At 35.6% G+C, this 21693-nt stretch overlaps 1 protein-coding gene across 1 annotated transcript in view; it reads right to left on the bottom strand.

The window, feature by feature from the left end:
• Gabrb2 (gamma-aminobutyric acid type A receptor subunit beta2) overlaps window positions 1-21693 on the bottom strand; it is a 228056-nt gene that overhangs the window by 143941 nt on the left and 62422 nt on the right. The window contains exon 5 of the mRNA XM_077797704.1: window positions 1939-2159. Coding sequence (XP_077653830.1) covers window positions 1939-2159 — 221 coding nt within the window. The remainder of the gene's footprint in view (window positions 1-1938; window positions 2160-21693) is intronic.

The raw sequence follows: 21693 nt of genomic DNA on the forward strand, positions 1-21693 counted from the left end.
GAGTAATACTCCATAGTGTATAAATGCCACATTTTTTTTATCCATTCATCTATTGAAGGGCATCTAGGCTGGTTCCACAGTCTTGCTATCGTGAATTGAGCTGCTATGAACATCGATGTAGCAGTGTCCCTGTAGCATGCTCTTGTTAGGGCTTTAGGGAGGTTAGGGAAGGCCATTAGGTGGAATCCCACCAGCTTCAGGTTTAAACCTATTTCTGAATTGGTGTCACCATCCCTTTCTTGCAGTAAATGGCTTGGTGTCAATGGTTTCTGGGGATCCTATGTCAAAGTCTTCTTAGGCTCAGTTCTTTTTAGCAGAAGATACTATTGTCAATGGGAACACATTTTCTTGACATGTCTTCCACCCACAATTTTAATGCTTTTTCCATCTTAACTAAGCACTTATCACTTACTGTGGCTATAACTTTTACATTTTGAGGTGGGAGAGCAAACTAGCACGGAAATCTTTTTCCTTCTTCACAATTTTACACTTAAAAGATACATTCCTTATTGTGGATCTTAGCAAATTAAGTGTATGATGCTTTTTCATTCCTTGTAACTCAAAAACACTCACCTTTTCACTTAAAGGGAGCATTTTACAACTTCTCTTTGGCACATGTGAACTGCCAAAGTGGCATATGTGAACTGGCAATTTAGGACCATATTAAGAAAAATAAGGGTTATTTGAATGCAAGCACTGCAATACTTTGATGGGACATGATTACCAAGACAGTTACTAAGTGACTAATAGTTGGGTAGCATATACTGCAAGGAAACACTGAACAAAAAGATGATTCACATCCCAGGTGAGAGAGATCCAGATGGCAACTAAGATCTTATCATGTAACTCAGAATAGTGCAAATTTAAACATGCAGTTTATTTCTGGAATTTTTATATATTTTCAGACCACACAGTTGAAATGGAAGAAACTCAAACTGTAGATAAGGGGGAGACTACTGTATAATAATGCATGGGAAACACTTAGCTCAACATTTAACTCTAGTGTTCAATCAATGAATAATACTATTATTAGTACTATCATCACCATTCCATAAAATAAAATAGATCAGAGGTTACTGAAAATGTTAAAATTTGTAATATCTTCCACTATAATACATCCTTGATGAATGTTATTTTATTAGCAACAGTGACTTATTCCCACCACTGCACTATGTCCAGACTAAGATCTGTATCAATTGTTGATCAAATGCAATCAAATGCCAGGCGAGTAGATGTGAACTATAATGAAAAGAAATTCTCTGCATTGCATTATTCTCAGAAATATGTGTGTGTGTTCCCCGGGAAGTCATATATTCCTTTTAATACAAAATAAAATTTAAAAGTAGAAATTGCCTAATTTAAAATGATCCTTATCCACATAGCATAGCATCACAATTCTTTTCTGACAGGGAGGTACCTTTAAGAGTATGAATATCCTATTAATAAGCATAAGACAACTACTTTGTTTATTTTCAGGTCAGAATGCTCCTTGGAGGGTTCGAGGGCACACTAAGCCTTCCTGTCATCAGAGGACCATGACCCAGTTCAGGCAGCTCAGGAGCAATTTACAAAACAGAGCATCTGCCACATTCAAACACAATCATTCGGCATCCATGATTTTTTTTTTCCATTCTGAAGAAACCTTGCATCTCTGTTACTTTGATATTGTTTATCCCTATTCCTTAAAGAAAGCAGCTTTAGGATCAGCAGCTGATTTTGGAAGATAATTCAGAAAATAAAAACTTAGTCTTAGCTGGCGCTAAGTCCCTTTGTAAACATGCTATCCTAAGCTCTCAGATATTTACTGGATAGGAGGTTTAACTGTTTATCAGCAAAATTGCAGGCAGAGTAAAGAAAACAGCACATTAGTCTTCTGTTACAAAAATCAATAATTATTTTGTTCAGGAAAAGTTAAATATTAAAATGGATACTACAGACCTGAGGCCATAAAGCACTGTGCCATCTGGATGCAGGCGGATCATGCGGTTTTTGACAGTCACTCCATGAACAAATGACTTCTTATCGTTCAGGAAGTAGGTATCAGGCACCCAGAGCTGATCTGCCACTCTGTTGTCCAAAGTCAAGTTTAAAGGTATTACATTATAGGACAGCCTCTTATCTCTCCAGGCTTGCTGAAAGTACATTGTCAAGGTATAATCCTGTGGATATTAGAAGAAAAGTTTTTATTTGTTACCAAAATAGACTCGTTGCATAGACAAGCATCTCATTGTTACTGAGAAAACAATACATATGGCCAAACACCATAAACTACCCCTAGATAAGTACACAAATATATTTTATTAAATGCATTCTTCCTAGACAACCACTGTGTGCCATACATGCACTTTGGTAAAGGCTTTAAATACAGGAGGAGGGAAGAGAATATATCCATAGGAAGTTTATAATATATTTCCCAGGAGGAAAGATACTAAGACATAAATACGTGATAATTAATTTATATTTTTGAAAGTGTAGTATACAGGACTATTGTAGGTGGGTTATATCATATTTTTTTTAAAAAATAGCCATGTACTTGTTTTCTTGTCTTCTAAAAGAATTAATGAGCATATGAGACCTAAGGTTTCATATATTCACTCATTCAACAAATGTGTTATTTGTAAGTATGATGTGACAGGCATCATGGAGGAAATGGGGTAAAAGTGTTTTGTTTTATTTTTTTTTTTAAAAAGGTTGAATGCATGTTCTCAGGGAAGTTTTAAATAAAGCATAGAAAAATGATAAAATAATGTCAAATAATGCTCCATTATACTATGCAAAGAAAGGAGAACATGAGATACTTCACTGGGATTGTAAAGAAAAAGCTCTTTAAGGAGTTGGCATGTTGAGACCAGGTAAACAGCCCAATTCATTGGCTCTCAGCAGAATATCCCAAGCACTGGAGAGTATGCAAAGGACCCGAGGAAACATGGGATTGGAATATGTAAAGGAAAGAACAGAGACCTGCTCTTTAGAGCCCAGTGATGCACAGAGTGGTAATGGACCAGTGAAGAGAAACAGCCTCATGAAGTTCACACTTCAGTACAGAATGCAAATTTAAAAGAATAGTTTAGAAAGTAATTAATTTATTACTGTAGCAACTGCAAGAGTTAAAAAAAAAATGAGAGAGAGAATCCTAATCAGTCTAAACCATATGAGTTTCCCAGCAGAGGTGACATTTTCACCAAGTCTTACTGACTTTCTAGCTAACTGAACAACATTAACTCAGTCAATACAACATGAGAATTTAAATCCATGGATTATGGATCAACATGCAGGGGCTCCTCGTTTTTCAGAAAATGAAATGCTACAGAGGGAGCACTGACCTTGGAATTTCAACTTTATTATTTCTCTACTTTTTTTCTAGGGTGTACATTTATATCACTTCCTTTATATTTCTTTTAGAGTAACTATAAACAGGGCTTTTAATTCAAACTTGGCCTAATCAGGAAATTATAAAGGGAATTAAATGTACAACTCAAGTGAAATTTATAAACTACAAAAGCTATACATTATGAATGAATCACCTGCATATTTATTGTAAGATTTTTATCCACTAGAGGCCCATGGGTACGATGTAATTGCTTTCTCCCCTTCATCTGAACCACTAAGTGAAGGACCAAATGTTCATTTGAAAAAAAGATAATTACAATTCTAGTTCAAAATCAATTCACTATGCCCTACTTGGGGGTTTCAAGAAAAAAAGAAACTAGGATGATGTTTTAATCATCTCGGAAACCCCAGGTGCAACACAATGCCTGGGGCACAAATAATGAATCAATGAGGGTCCCATAAGGCACACCAGTTGGACTTCTGCCCATAATTGGACCGTTCTGTGTGTAAGATGCTTTAATCTTCATGAAGTCCTCACTTCCCACACTTGGTTGAGATTTACAATCATAATTTAGTTACACCATTTGAAAATATAACTTATAAGATGATATGTATAAACATAGAATAGGTTTTTTAAAGCAAACTACAGTCCCTGTGGAAACAGTAAAATGTTTTCTGTGGTTTCAAAAATGGACATATTTGGAAGAAATTCATAAGTCCCTGTGCAACCTTTTAAATTTATGACCAAACTTCTATTCTAACAAAAGATGAATTAACATTCTAACAGCATATCAAATATCCCACGGCGGGCTTCTTTTCTGCAGCATTCTGTTTTATCCACAGTCTCTAGAAAAGCTTTTTATTTATATATATATATAAAAAAACTTGAAGATTCTCAAATTATGTAGCTAGAAAACAGAAAAAAAGGCCAGTTGTATTTTTTTTCATGTGTGTACATTACAAATAATTTAAAAAGAGGACATATATTAAAAATTCAATTAATACCTGGAGAGGATAAATCCGGGGATTTCAAATTCTTGCAGATAAAATGGAAAATATGATTATTATTTTTATTGGAAGATAAAGCTATTTATACCTCCTTGATAATAAATCCCATTGAGATTTAGGAGAATTTCGTTTGGAAGATGCTAGAGTTTACCAATCAGCTGAGATGTGTTTGGACACATGAAATTATATTCTCTTTGGGGCTAAATAAATGGTAATACTGTGAGATCCTGTGTTACATGCTAACTCCTGTTATTTGTCAGCAAGTTACTGCCTGCTAAGAAATGCTCCCAGACAGACCCTGGTGATTCTGCAAACTGTCACATCAATTTCCATTTCATTTATTTTTAAATTACACATCCTGACATTATCAAAAGGGGAAGAAGCTCTTGAATCTGTAATCCATGTTATCTCCAAACAGGAAGGGATTTAGATGATTAAAACTAAAGACAAAAGATTTTCAACATTAAACAAGTTAGAGTAAGCCTACTATATGCTCTTTCTCCAACTAATTTCGAGGATAAATCCTGATCCTGGAAGGAATAAAATAGCATCTAACTGTGAACTTTGCAAAGCATATGGTAGAGGGCAGCACAAGGAGAAGAAAGACCATCACAGATGGGAGATTCATATTTGTTTTATTTTTCTTCTATTTCTGTTATCTTCTTAAAGTAAAATGCACATGCACGTACACAGAGTCAAAAGCATCCATGCCTAAGTGGAGAGATATAGCATGTTCCTGGATTCACAGAGTGAACAGTAAGATGCCAATTCTCTCTGAATTGACCTAGAGATGAAACTCAGTCCCTAGCTAGATACTACCTAGCAGATTTTTTTGAACATATTGACAGAAAGGTTCTAACTTTTATGTGGAAAACAAAGGAAGAAGAACAGCCAAAATGATGCTAAAAGGGAAGATCCAATTTGAAGGATTGACTTTGATTGTAAGAGTTACTCCTATGCTAGACTAAGACAGAGTAGTAGCATTGATAGAAACACAGACTGATGAAACAGGAGAGTCTAAAAACAAACCCCTACACCAGTATGTTCACTTGGTTTGTGTCAGAGGTACAGACTGTAGAATGTCTAATGCTTTCAACAAATGAATTAGGTTAACTGGACCATCTATGTGCAGAGGGAATTGATGAGGGGGAAAGGGAGGGGATGTGGGCATAGGAAAGACAGTAGAATGAAACAGACATTATTATAGTATGTATATATGTGACTGCATGACCAATATGATTCTGCAACATGTACACTCAGAAAAATGAGAAATTATATCCCATCTATATATGATATATCAAAGTGTATAAAAGCATTTTACTGTCATGTATCATTAATTAAAACAAATAAAAAAATTTAAAAAGTAAAATAAAGCATATGACTTTTCCAGAAAAAAAAAGAAGGCATACAAATGCTAAGCTTATGAAATCATGTTAAACATCATGAGTCATTATGAAAAAACAAATTAAAAACCATAAAGAGAGCCTGGTGGGTTGGTGCATGCCTATAATCCTAGCAGCTTGGGAGGCTAAAACAGGAGGATCCCAAGGTCAAACACAGGGCCAGCAACTTAGCAAGGCCCTAAGCAACTTAGGGAGACCTTGTCTCAAATAAAAAGTTAAAAGGTCTGGGAATGTGGCTGAGTGGTTAAGCACTCCAAGGTTCAATCTCTGGTACAAAAGAAAAAAACAAATGCAAACAAGCAAACAAAAAAACATAAAGAGATCCTGCTACCATTAGAAAATTTCAAGTAAAAACATGAAAAACAATGGGAAGATCCAAGTGCTGAAATGCACAGCCACTGAAAGAAAACCTCCACATTATAAGCAGAAATACAAAACTACTAGCCACTTGGGAAACAGTTTGTCAGTTTTTTACAAAGTTAGAATACATTTGATCTATGATCTAGGAATCCCACTCCTGGGTGCAAATATTACAGCAGCTCCATTTCAATGGTCCAAACAAGAAGCCATCTGACCATTCCTTAGAAGATGAAGGAATAAATAAAACATAATACATCCACAACACAGAATATTACTCAGCAATGAAAAAGAAAAAATATTAAAATATGAAACAACATCAATGGCTTACAAATGTAGAATTTTAAGTGAAAGAAGACAGGATCAAAAGGATATGCACTATAGGATGCCATCTGTATGACATTCTGGAAAAGGAAAAACTGTATAGGCAAAGAACAGCTAGGTGAGGAGGCTGACTTCAAATGGTGAGCAGGAGGAAATGATGTGGGCGACAGCACTGTTTTGCATCTCCTAGCTGCAGTGGTTACAGGATGTTATGCATTTGTTGAAACTCAGGTAAGGGCTTTTTAAAAGCATGTCTTGGGTCAGACACATCCAAGTCCCTATCCCAATAGTCCCACCTCCCTTCAGAATGACCTTGAGTGAATCCTTTGGAGTCACAGCATGTTTCCAACTCTAAAGAAAAACTATATCTAATGAACTTAGGAATTTGAAAAAACAAGGGTTGGTTGGATACGTGGGGTGGGGAGAACAGGCATATGCATAATGTAAGTTTCCTCCACGCACAGGGGAAGGGTGCCCCACAGCTTCCCACAGGGCCTGACCAGACCACCCCAAATGGTCATAGACTCTCAGATCCCACTGTGTGCAATGAAGCCCGTGGACCTGGCAGCTTCAGAGGCCACTTCTAGGAATAAAATCAGTCTGTTCTATGTAAGGCTCTGCTGAACTCACATTCCAATCATGCTCTCATGCAAAAATCTTCTTAACATCTGAATCTCTTTTCATTTTTATTTTTGTTTTGCTGTCTTTGTAATTTTCTTTTCCTTATACCAAGATTTTAAACTTTCCTGTCTATTTGGCTTAGAATTCTAGAAAATAAATGGTGAAACAATTTGTGTGTGTGTGTTTTTCTCTTTCTGTATTTTTTCTAACCTCTTTTAACTTTATTAATTTTTAAATTGCCTATTCATGTTTTTTTGTCATTTTTTTTTCGTACCTGGGAAAACAGCAGCTATTACTGGAAATTTGGAAATTTGGAGACACATACACACACACTAAATTTTGCTGTTTTGTTATTGTATTTCAAATCTCTTTCCATTTAATTTATTTTATAGTTCAGAGCAAAATTAGTACAGAATTTCTCTTTAGTACTTTTTTACAAAACTTCATCAAAAATTAAAATTTTCTACGATCATAAGACAATATCAAATTAGAAAGTTCATTTTCTTATTTTTTTACTTACCTTTTTTTTATTATTAGCTAAAGTACAAAGCTTATTAAAATAGCACACCTTTATTCACTAATGTCCTTTTCTGTTCCAAGATGCAACCACAATCCAAACTTGACCTTAGTTCCTAGCTGCTGGAACCTGTGACAGTTCCTCAGTCTTTCCTTGTTTCTGATGTCAGTACTTTTGAAGAATAGCAGTGTTATGTGGTTGAATGTTCTCCAGTTTGGATTTATCTGAAGTATCCTTATGATTAGGTTGAGATTTTTCAGTTTGGGCCAGAATGCCACCTTGACAATGTCATCTGCACCATATTAAGGATAAATACTCTCCGTATGTCTTATTTCTGGTGATATCATCTTGTACAGTGGTTAAGGTAGAATCTGCCAGGCTTCTCCACCTTGAAGTTGTGATTCCTTCGTGATTAATAAATAACCTGGGTAGGTATTTTAGGACTAACATAAATGATAACGTTATTAAGCTCATGTCTATATTCACAGTGGGGTTTTTTTTCATCTAAGTTTCTACCTCTCTTTGTCATCCATATGGAACCAATGCTTTCACTCAGTTGACCAGTGTGACAAATTAGTAAGCAAACACCAACATAAATGCCTGAAGGTGTTCTACCATTAAATTGTGAGAAGTAGCTCCTTGCAGATCACTTTCCATTTATCTAATAATTTCCCTACCTGTGGCATTGCCCTGACCACTTCCAGCTCAGGACTTGTTTTCTGTAGGTCAAGGGTGGTATCTCCTATTCTCGATCCTGCAGGCTGCAGATGGGTGGCCTGTATCCACCTGGACCTGAATCACTACTCACCCTTCAAGTTTGACTTTCACCTTGTCCCTCCTTTATCTCTGTGGCTTTCCCACATGTTTTCTTCTTCTCTAGGCACCTAAGCATTTCTAATCTGTGGACCTTTTCCTTCCTTTGTCCAAAGACTATGGATACGGGGAAAAAAAAAAAAAAACTCTCAACATCATTGTTTTTTTTTTTTTTTTCCTAACATTTCTCTATCTGGGAAAGACATCAGGGTACAGAGTTGTTTCCACATATGTTTGGTCTGCTATTTAAGGATGAAAAGACACATAACATTTTATTTTTAATAACCAGTTGTTAAATCTTGTTTCCATCAGTGATAAGGTATGGGATGTTTAATTTTCTTTATTATAGCTCCATTTTCCAAGCTTTGAAAATGACTATTACTGGGCTAAAGTCTTGAACTTTGGTGATTAGTCTTGCTTATTGAGTTCTTCTAAGATTAGATGTTCCCAGAGAAATTCCAATTTGCTTTAAAGCTTTTATAATTTAGAAAAAAATAATTGAGCTTGCTCTTAATCACCCCTGGCTGAAAGAACAATGGTTTCTAATATATTATCCTTTATTCTTTTTCTAGTGGTTTATCAAAACTGAGTTTCTGAGCTGAGAATTTGAGCCCTTGATTTTTCTAAGTCAGGGCTAATATTTTCAAGGCAGTAAAAAAACCTGTGATTTAAGAAGTACTAATACATGTTTAATTTAAATGCAACACCAGTTTCATGTGAATCAAGCCCAATGTTTGTTCAACATGCACATTTATCACACAGGACATAATTCAATTTGGGGGATGTTTAGAAAAGTCTTTCAGTTTTTCTAATTAGTATTTCAATTTTGTTTTAATAAATGTGACACAAAATGACTTACTTTCCAAGATTAGGATGTCAGACCATTTTTATATGTAAAATCTTATGATCTTTTTCCTTGTATAGGACAAAGACATTACATTTGATACATAAATTATCACCTAAATAATTCTGTAATAAAAACTAACTTTATAGAATATTTCGATTTGGAACTGGTATCTCCCCACATAAAACTCATGTGTTGAAAGCACGGTTCCTCGTGCATCATGTTTCAGAGATGAAAGGACTGGATTGTGAGGCTATAACCTCATAAGTGGATTAATCCATTTGATAGGTTAATAATTTGAATGTACTAGATGGTAACTGTAGGAAGGTGGGGCGTGGATGGAGAAAAAGGCCACTGGGGGCCTGACCTTGGGGACTATATCTGTCCCTAGCCCCTTCCTGTCTGACTTACTCTTTGCTTCCCAGCTGCCCTGGGCTGACAGCTTTTTGTCCCCATAAACCCTGCTGCCAGGATGTCTCTGCCTTAGCGCTGGCCAACCATGGGGTGAATCCTCTGAAACCCTAAAAGTCAATAAATAAGTCTTTTCTCCTCGAAGTTGTTCCTTTCAGGTATTTTGGTGACAGCCATGAGGCATCATAGACTGTGACCTCCTTGAGAGTAAAGATTGCATCTTACTCATTTGTACACAGTCAATATTTAGCACACTTTCTGGTAAATGGAAGGAACTATAATCGCCTGTTCTTGAGAACACGTGCAGAGATCTCTAAGATGTGCATGATTTTTGTTCCAATTTTCTCATCTGGTGATATTTTTAGAAAATAATTAAGTAGTAAGTGTTCACAGCTTTCCCTCTAAATATTGTCACAAATTTCTTACATCTGTCTTCAATACTAACAATCTATTATAAGGCCCTATTATGTGTGAGCTATGATAATGCCATTGGTACTGTCTCCTGTCTCACCCTTGCGCTCTAAAGGGTAGTCAAACGTAAAAGCAGACAGATCACATGCCTTCCTTAAATGAAATAATTCAAAAGCTTTTTGCTTACACTCAGAATAAAATCCAAACCTACTACGATGGCCTTACATGATCAGGACCCCAACTATTTCTTTGATCTCACCTTCTGTTCTCCCTCCTCCTTCTTCACATCAAAAAGCTAAGCCCATCCACACTGATCTTTTCTGCTTTTCAAATACTTCAAACTCCTGAAGACTTTATGAGCCTTGTCTTCACAATTGGCTGAAAAACTTTGTCTTCAAGAGTGGTTAGATCTCCTGATACTCAGAACTCAACTCAAATCCAGTGAAGAGTTGGATCTTTAATATGCAACTAAGTAAATTAAATATAGTACAAATACACAATGAAACATAGACAGGAATAAAAATAATATTGTGAAATTATCAACATGCTAGATTTTCTAGATATGTTAATAATATAAATTGTTACATATTAATTTTTAAATGCTGAAAATTAATGTGCATGACATGACTTAAATTTGAAAATATATAGATTATATTAAGAAAAAGACTGCAAAAGACAATATACCTAAATATTAATGGTGGTATCTCTCTTTGGTGAGATGTCATGTGGTTTTCAATTCTTGTAGTTAATTTGTAATTTGCGGGGGGGGGGGGGTTGTCAGAAACCAAGTCATCACTTCTCTATAAAGTGATTCAGGCATCCTATCTTTAGTATAGGATGTGTGTGTTCATGGATTCACTTCTTTATGTGTGTGTGTTTGTGTGTGAGTATGTGTGTGTGTATTTTAATTGTAGGTAGACACAATAACTTTGTTTTATTTTTATGTGATGCTGAGGATTGAACCCAGAGCCTCACGCACGCCAGGTGAGTGTTCTACCACCAAGCCCCAGCCTCAGCCCAAGTTTTCACTTCTTTATGCTTCCTACATGGTTTTAAACTTTGATGATTTGATGATTTAAGTCTCTTAACTATTATTCTTAAACCCCTGAGGAATTTTTTTTTCTCTCCACCAACTGGCATTTGAAAGTTAGTTTTCATTTTTTCTTTTTCTCACATTTCAAACATCCCAAGAGACAACTGGTGTTCTTTCATTTTTCACAGCTGCTGCAGTTCTACCAGCTAAGATCACAGGGCCAGAGACAAGGATTTCCAAAGGACACAACTGATCTACGTAAAGCAAAGGAATCTCTGAGAGACATGCAAATTTTCTGACAAGCTGTTTCCATCTTCCCAGCTCTTTAAAAGGTTCTGTCTTCCACATCTGAGCCCAACAAATTGCTGATTCAATTATAGGTCATGGTAATATGTCCACACACATTTGCCACCTCCTAAACTAGAATATAATGGAGTAAAACTCAGCTCCGCCTTAATGGAAGCCATCACAACAGATGTTCAATTGCAGCATTTTGGAAGAAGCACACGGTATCAGCCCTGAATAATTGTTAGACACACATTTGAGACATGGGACCTGCAACTGAGATCACCCATAAGGGAAATCCAAGTTCAAAAGCAACTAATCATCATCTTGCATTGAAACTAAAATGCACATGGTCCAGGCAGTGAGCTCTTTCACTAATTTGCATAGTTCCCTTTGCATTTTATTATAAACCTACCCTCTCAGTGGCAATAGGACTAAGGACTAATAGAGTTGTAAGGATATCTATAAAATCCATCCACTATCACTGGCCATCTCTGTCTTTTATGTTTATATGTAATATGACCAGTATTGAACTCAATTCACCTTGATAAATCAGCATTAAAAATAGACCTTATATGCATGATCTATTACTTATCAATTTCTGCTTATTATTCCACAAGTTTATCTCATATTACCTTAGAGTATTTTTTTTTTACTCATGTTTCTGTACCCAATTTTAAATACCTAACTTTGTCCCCTAGGTCCATCCATTTTACATACATTCTTTCACCTGTCATCACAATAACACTGTAAGTTTCACATAGGATTTACCACTTGCTAGCTGCTCTGAGACCTTGGGCATGCTACCTAACCTCCATCAGAGATCATGCTCTGTGAAACAAGGGAAATGATAATTGCTATTAGCAAATGAGTTCACCCAAAGAATGTGAAAAGCAGAATGCTTGGCTCAGATTTAGCGTTCTAGAAAAATTTTCTATTGTTATTAGCCTTATTCTCATTATTTTCATTTCTAAGTGATTCATCTGAGACAGAATGGTGAATAATGTTTCCAAGGCACAATCTGGCTATAGAGTTTCTGGGATATTTAACTACATTCTGGGTATTATATCAAGGTCCCTCTGGAATACCCATCTTTCTGCTAAATTTGAGTTTGTCCCCATCATTTCCCAACATTGCTTCCATTCTCCTTCACCTTCCTCCAAAACTTAATAAACAAACAATATGTGTACACATGCTACCATACATACACAGCAACAAAAAGATAAAAATAATTTTGAGCACATTTAATATAAATTCTATCTTGGAGAGGAAAACAAAAAGGATTAATGTTGATTTCTAGGCATTTTCTGTGGTTTGAAAAGTGAAATTGTATACACACGCAAGTGTTCCCAAGTGTGCATACAGACACAATTTTACTCAAAAGGTGTTTGCATTAACTCACTCACACTATGAAGAAAGATTAAAACAACCTGGTTTTGTAAAACAAACCCATTACTGACGCCATGATTCAAGCTGGGGAAAATTGCATACAAAGAATATAAGTTTCATGAATATAAAACACAAAGGAAAACTTTTTTTCCTAGAAAGAGCACAGGAATAATAATTAATGATTCCATTTGTTTCATGTGTGAGACACCAAGTTAGGAGCAATTTTGCTTAAAGGACAAGACACATTTGAATAAGAGTCTAAACTCACTCAAAGACTGAATCTAATTTTGCATCTTACTTTGGTGAATTTTTAGGTAAAAATGATACCATTTACTTTTTTCCTGCTGTCCTTTCCCATGTTGTGTTAGTAGATGTTCATCACTCACAGAACAATATCTGAATATCATCAACCACTGCTGTCAGATCCTGAAGGCACTCCAACCACGTCAGACTTGCCAAATGACTCCTCTGCATTTGTTGACGTTTAAAGATGCAGAGTCAAATAAAGTTTATACCCATTAAGGATTGGGAATGATGCCAAGGGAGACTGTGGCCCCAAACGACCAGAGTTCCAGGCCAGGGTCATTGGTGAAAGCCAAATTATCAGTCTAGTAAGAAAGAATGACTATAATCAAGTAAACAAATATCATATTCTAAGGCATGCTAGCACATGAAAAACATAATAAATGTTGAGAAAGGATCAAGATATGGGGAAAGCAGTCACGTTAGAAAGGGAAAGTCATACCAATCCAGGTCTAAGAGAACCACTGTAGACAGATTGACTTTTTGGATACATGATTCAATGCTTATCAAAAATAGAAAGTTGCAGGGACTTTATTTTTATATATTTAAATGGAGGGATTTATTTTTCTTTTCTATTTTCACCTCTGACTCGTAATGCTGAATTCTTGACATATTTATATTATTTTACAGAACAAGTAACTAAGAAATGTATTCTGAGACTATGAAAACTATTGAACCTAATTGTATTAGAGATTATAATATATTTTGTTACTTCTAATACTCCATAAGAAATAAAATATTCTTTTATAATAAAAAAAAGAAAAGGCAGATGAGGAGTCTGTGAGGAGGTGATATTAGAGCAGAGAACTGAATGAAGGGGGAAAAGCCCAGCCATACAAAGACAGGAAGGAAGAGAGTTCCAAGTTCAAGAATCAGTGTCAAGGACCTAGAGTAGGAAGGGCTTGGAGAAGAGAAAAGCTGTTGGTCATGCATTTTTGGTGAACCTGCCCTGCCTTATCTGAGCATGGTGAAGACCTGGAGACCTGCATCCAGCTTTGATAGGAGAGGCCTTCCGGAGATCATTAGGAATCATTTGGTCTCCCCTATCATCTTGGAGATAAAGTCAATTCAGCCATGAGATTCATTCAGTCTGAACTTTACTCATTAAGAAACTCTAAATTATAGAGTATTCTTCCTCCCTTCCATTTCCATTCTAACACACTGGCTGATGATAGGAATAAATAAAACAATGTAACTCCAAAACCTGGTGATGGTGGCACTCAATGTGAAGGCAAGCCAGCTGGGATCACCTTTAAAGCTTTAATTTATGTGTGCTGGTTACATTTATGTTCACAAAAAGTTTAAGAAAATATCAGGAGGAAGAAAGATTATCTTGCTGACTTAGCTTACAAAGAAAACAATTTATTCATTTACTTTCAATTGAATGAGTGAAAATATACACATATTCTGTCATATATAAATAGAATGATATGAAAGTATACTAAGAATCTCCCAACAAGGAAAAGACCAGAAGCTGATGACTTCACTGGTGAGTTCTACCAAACATCTGAAGAGTTAATATCACAGCCAAAGTCTTCCAAAAGACAGAAGAGGAAAAAACATGTTCAAACTTATACACTCAGCTTTACTGTAATACCTAAATCAGATAAAAGACACTACAAGAAAAGAAAGGAAGGGACCAATATTTCTGATAAATAATGCAAAAAAAAATCCTCACAAAAATATTAAACAGGATGGAACAGCACATCAAACTGATTATGTATCACAACAATGTAGAGTCTATTACTGGAATATAAGGGTGGTCCAACTTATGAAAATCAAGGAATGTAATAATCCACATTTTAAATATGAAAAAAAATCACACATCATTTCAAATGATGCATAAAAAGCATTTGACAAAATTCAGTAACGTTTTCAACAAATTTTCAGGATGAAAACATTGAGCAAACTGAAGAAGGAAACTGCCTATGCATAAGAAGAACAGAAAAGCCCACAGCCAACATCATAATCACCTGTGGAAGACTGAAAGCATTTCCATTATGATGAGAACAAGACAAGGGTGTCTGCTATTACTACATCTATTCAACATAATATTGGCTGTACTAGCCAGTGCAATTAGACAAGAAAAACAAAGAAAAGACATCCAAAATGGAAAGGAACAGATACATTATCTCTGTTCACAGATGACATAATTCTATATGCACAAAACCCTTAAGCATTCTACAAAAAAAAAAACCTCTGTTATAACAAATAAATCAATTTAGACAACTTGCAACACTCAAAAATCAACGCTCAAAAATCAGTTGCATTTCTATATATTAACACTGGACAAGACAAAAAAGAAAACTAAGAAAACAACTTCATTTGCAATACCAACAAAAAGAATTACAACAGGATTAAATTGCATCAAGGTCTTGAAAGACTCATACTCTGAAAAATACAATGATGCTGAAAGCAATGAAAGAATAATGATAATTGGAAATAAACTCTCTGTTCATGGATTGGAAACACTAATATTTAAAGACTTTAATACTACTCAGAGCAATGCACAGTTTTAATGCAATTTCTATCAAAATCTGAATAACACTTTTTGCAGAAATGGAAAAATCTACTTAAAATTCATGAAAAATCTCAAAGACTCTCAAATAGGCCAAAAAAAAAAAAAAAGGAGGAAGAGAAGAATAACAAAAATAATCCTGGACAAAAAGAGGGAAGAAAATAGGAAGTCTCATAGTTCCTAACTTCAAAACTTATTACAATGGAGAGATCAGAAAAAATTTTGCACATATGGAAAACTACCTCATGCAAGGGGGTCAAAACTAGTTAAAAGAGGGAAATAGTCTCTTCAACAAATGGTACTGGGAAAACGGAATATAACTACAGTAAAATAATAAGGATGGACTCTTATCCTACCCAACATACAAAAGGTAACAGAATGGATTAAAGGCTGAAACACAATATCTACAACTAAAAAACTCTTAGAAGAAAGCACAGGGGAGAACTTTCATGACCCTGGATTTAGCAATGACTTCTTGGATATGACCATAAGCACAAGCAACAAAAGCAAAAATTGACAAATAAGAACACAGGAAATTTGAAACAATTAGCAGAATGAAAGGGAAACCAATGAAATATTTGTAAACCACATATTTGATAAGGTGTTAGCCTCCAGAATACATAAATAATTCCTAAAACTCAACAATATAAAGCCAAATAACCTGACTTAAAAATGGGCTAAAGCCTAGAAAATACTTTTCCAAAGATAATACACAAATGATCAAATAAATAAAAGATGCTAAACATTACTAATTTTTACAGAAACACAAATCAAAAATCACCAAGAGAGAGCCTCTCACCCATACTAGGGTAGATACCATAAACAAACAAACCATATAAACTAAGTGCTGACGAAAATGTGGAGAAATCGAAGTTCTTGCATTATTGTCGAGAATGAGAAATGATGCAGCTGCCATAGAAAACAATATGGTTATTATACAAAAGTACAAAAACAGAATTGCCAAATGACCCAGCAATCCCACTTCTGGGTATATGCTGCAAAGAATTCAAAGCAGAGGGCGCATCTCAGGGTACAGCTCTTGGCCCCAAGCATAAAGCCCTGGGTTCAATCCCCAGCACCACAAAGAAAAAAAAAGAAAAAGAAACCAAGATGATCATCTTTTAGAGATAAGTGCACACCCATGTTCTTAACTATAGGACTCACAATAGCTAAAAGATGGAAACAGTTCAAATGTCTGTCAATGGATGAAAAGATAAAATGATACAATGTGGAAGAAACTCGATGGTTTCAGCCAGTGATGAAAAGTCAAATACTTTGTAAATCCACTTATATGAGAATCTAGACTAATCCAATTCATAAAGACAGAAAGAACAATAGTGGTTTCCAGGAGCAGCAAGAGTAGTAAAAGGAGAGTTGTTTAATATGCACAGATATTTAGTCTTGCAAGATGGAAAGAGTTCTGGAGACTGAGGGTACCCCAGTGTGAAATATAATAACTACTGAATGTTCAATTTTTTTCTCAAGTATATGAAAGACACTCATTATTTAAGGTACTGTGCATGGTACATGAAGAATGATTTCACAAACCAACAATCTCCTTCTCTATAAGTTTTGGTTTTTATATAGTTATTTATCAAACATTCTTTTAACTTTTTTAAAAATAATTTTTTAATTGTTGACAGACTTTTTTTTTTTAATTCATAAGCAGTGCTGAGAATCGAACCCATGCCTCGCACATGCTAGGTAAGTGCTTTACCACTGAGCTACAAGCCCCTCTTTTAACTTTTTAACAGGAAATATCATCATAAAAATACAAGAAAAGCTGGAATTCTTTCCCTCTCCATTTGCACAAACATACTAAGGGGGTTAAAAAAAAGTCACCATCAACTCTCTATTTACATGGGGTTGTACAGAGATTAGTTAGACCAACATGATAAACTTGGTATACATATGTTTTCTAGGAAAGAAATGCAAGGAAAACTGGACTTTATGTCTCCAACACGATATTATCAAGTTATTTTTAAAATTTCACCTTAGATAATAAACAGAACTCGCACACATTTCACTCCTTTACTTTCAAATCAACACACAGTGATCACTGATGTAAACTATTCTCTCGGCCCAATGTGCAACAATTGATAGTGGTCTCAAAAGTGATCTTTTCAAATCTGAGCCAAGTTTTAAGATCCATTTCCTGCCTACAGCACACTGGCTGGTGGTAGACAGTATAATTAAGCATCCCAGAAACAAAATTATTTACAACATGCTTCTTGTTTTTTTTGATCCCCTATGGAGTTTTCTCTAATGGTTCATTAAATCTGCTGGTTACAAAATAATAACTTCACAAGAAATATTGGGGAAGCAAATGGATATCCCACATGGATATTCATGAGCATTTGTTATGGCTGACTGCAATGCCTACTTATCCTATTATGTGTTTCTTAATTTCAAATAAATGTCTTACCTTATTCACTCACATTTGTGATGAGCAATGCCTATCTACCCTTAATTGACCAGTTCATTTTTTCCTTTGATTCTGAGCATTTTTTTCCACTTATAAGAAAAGTTGGGGGCGGGAATATGAGGAAACTGACAGAAAGAGACAAGAAGTGCTATGTGGACCCTTTTTCAATCTTTCAGATGCTTATTTTCATTCTGCTCAGCATGGGCTGGGCTCATTCTCTCTGAAGCGGCAGCCTCTGCAGAGATGTGACAGTCCTAAAAGGAAAGGACATCTTAAAATAAGTACATATCACTGTGTTCATACTTTTGACAAGCTTGTAGAAGCTGAGAAGAAGGTCAATTTGCAGACCTAGACTGAAGCAAAGAGAATAGGCTTAGTCAATACTTCCAAGAGAATACCTGATGGCTGAGATGAAACATAAATGCATATGACTGCTTTTGAAGGCAAAGATATTTTTTTAAAGGGACCAAACTGGCATTGAGCACAGAGAGTTTTATCACACTCTGCAGCAAACATTCTTCATCTCCACAGAACACACTACCGGGCCTGGATTTCCGGGGTTGAAAAGGCACCCCATCCCTTTACCATTCTACCATATACCTTGCTTTCTGAAAGCTCACCATGTACCTGATCCTCATGGCCTCACTCTAGGCTAGTCCCTGGAAGATCTCTAGTCATGTCTGGAGGTGGTCTTTTGAAAGAATGCTTTAAGGATTTTATTCCCATGAAATCATTATAGAAAATATGAATACTATGAAAAGAACATGATGAAGAAAACTTCAACAGCTCAAAATACCACAGTAACCATGAGGACACTAAATCTTTCTTCAGGGAACTCTTTCAATACAGTGCTCTCAGTATTGTGCATCTAAGATCTTGCAGCTTGTAACTCGAGTGCACGCATGCACGCGCGCACACACACACCCCTATGACTTCATAATCTCTATAGTCTATGAGAACACCATGCTTTGAACTATTTTTCCCCTCTCTTCACCACATCCACCCCCGCAATCTTCACTAAGTCATCAAATGCAAGCCAGCATGCTCTCCCACTTTCAGGGCACGGAGAGCCTCATTTCATTTTTATGACCCTGCACAAAGGCAGAGTCCCAAAACATAAGGAGCCAACATCCCTTAGTCACAACACAGAGGAAACCTGACTTCTAAAAAAAAAGGAACAGCTTCACTGAGCTGTTCCAAATGAGAAATAAACTTCTACTTTGTCAAGTCACTGGAATTTTGGAGTTGATTACAGAATCTTTTGTTACCCTGATACTGAAAAGTTTCATAAATTCGTTCTGTAATTAGCTCTTAAATTCATTGATTAGGATGAAAGTAGGTTTTTGGTGGCCAGATCTCTGATGTTCTGTGCCACTTTCCATAAGACAAGTCCTATAATCTTTGCAAGTCAGAGATAATCATGCCTGCAGAATGAATTATTTTAAGAATTAAAGAGCACAATAAGTGCTCTGTCTCAGGATAAAGTAAGCATGGGCACAAGCCGTTATTAGTTGAAACAAGCAAGTAAAATAAGTAACTGTTCTTAATAAGATATCTGTTGTCACTCTTGTATTCAACCAAAGACACAAATTAGCATTCTTCACCACTCATTACTAACTCACTTCTCAAGAGTATTTGAGTCAGTTGATTACAGTTGTGTTAACCAGGAACCAGAATTGAATCTGATACCACCAACAGAGTAAACCTGATCATGTCAGGGCCAATAGTTCACTTCATAAAATTTAAAAAGTGCTACTTTTATCCAGTAGGGAACACTTCAAAGTTTATGTTTTGATGGTGAATGTCATAATGCTTCTCATTTTAGCATATTTAAAAAGAGAAAATATTCCCACTGTCAACCAAACCAGAAGGTCATCAGTTTGGAATTTAGATCAATAGCAAATTTACATTTCCTTCTTGACTAATAGATACATGTGACAGATGAAGAGCCAATATGAAACATTATATGAATACTCAATAACATAAATAAACAACTATTGAAGCAACAAATGCATGTGACCAAATATGTGATTACTTATTTTTTTATCAAGTATCTTGCAAAGTATAACACACTGGCCTGATTTGTATAAAAAAATTAGTTTTCCTAAAGTAAAGAATAAAGGCAATTAGATAAAAATAGAATCACATATTAAATATACAGAGTCTTTGTATTAAAGTTTATATATATATATATATATATACACACACACACACACACATATATATATATATATATACATACATACCCTGGAACAGACTAGGAACTCAGTACAAAATCTGTATTGTCATTTTTAGTCTTTTCTCTTCCATAAATCTTTTAATAATAATATTTACTTCCAAAAGGAAATTGCCATAGATTTATCAGGACCCTATGGCAAATTGTGCTGTTCCTTTTAAAGTGAAATAAATTTCTGAGTTCCTCAAGAGAAAAAAAAGAATGATGATTTAAAATTTTTTATATGGCACAAACATCAATTAGAATAGCACTGTTTTTAAAGTCATTGTCTCTGCAAAGAGACACCCCAAAGAGAGCATGATAATAAGGTACAGTATATTCCATCCAAAGCAGAATAAACCATAGTGGGATTTAATCCATTCAAGAAAAAATAATTAAAAAATGTGCTAAGACTTAAAAGTTCACACATATCCTGACACCTGGGCTCTGAGGGCAGAGTTGTCAGTATACATTCAGAACTTAATAATGAACGGAAAACGTGGAGTGGAGTCTAACTTGAAAGACAGCCAAAGTAAGCATGCCTCTTTCCCAGCTTCCAAAGTGAGTCAAAAGCAGTCCAGAGCCCTGGATCCCTGACCTTCCTGGGAAATACACTTCCTACATAGGAAGCTCATTAATCCAATCTAAATTTACAGAAGAGGAAACTGAAATGCTGAAACTTATAATTCTGCCTCAAACTGCATGGGCACTTAAAGTCAGGGTGGAGACTGCATGGGGGCAGGGTGTCAGACAACACAGTCTCAAACTCTCTCCCCTAAGGTTCACCAGGAGCAGAGAGCCAGGCTGCTTTAAACTTTCCCATTCAGCACTGAAATGCCTCCAAGGATGGGGGTGGCCAAGTGGTTAAGGGAAGGGCACCCCTCAACAGGCATGTGTGTGTGCCTGGGTTTCAGAGACTTAGGAAAGGAAACTTCCAGTAGAAGACTGCCATAAGTACTGGGCTCAGTTTTTCCAGCATAGTTCCTGTTTTCTTTGGGTTCCAGGTAGTAGGCGTGGCCCTCACTGGGGCATTTTTCAAAGTCCTACTACCTTCCATCTCACTTCAATTCTTCTTTCTCAAGAATATCTCATGGCAGAATGAATCATCTTTTTAAAAATTAATTAATGTTAATGGTGCATTATTACTTCATATAAAAGTGGGACTCATTATGCCATGTTCATATATGCACATAATTTGATAAATTTCATTTCCCAGTAGCTTTCCTTTCCTTCTCTTCTCCCTTCCAGTGATTCACTTGCTGTACTCTACTGATCTGCCCTCTATTATGACTATCCAATCAGTACATCATATTATATACAATGTGTATCTAAATAATACATATTGCATATGAGAGCTATAGATACATATATGTGTGTGTGTATATATATATATATATATATATATATGCAGGATTCATTGTGGTATATTCATACATGGACAGAGCACAATTTGGCAGATTTCACTCCTTAGTACTTCCCCTTTCCC

This window comes from Urocitellus parryii, chromosome 1 (genome assembly GCF_045843805.1).
Source record: "Urocitellus parryii isolate mUroPar1 chromosome 1, mUroPar1.hap1, whole genome shotgun sequence".
NCBI classification, from domain to species: Eukaryota; Metazoa; Chordata; class Mammalia; order Rodentia; family Sciuridae; genus Urocitellus; species Urocitellus parryii.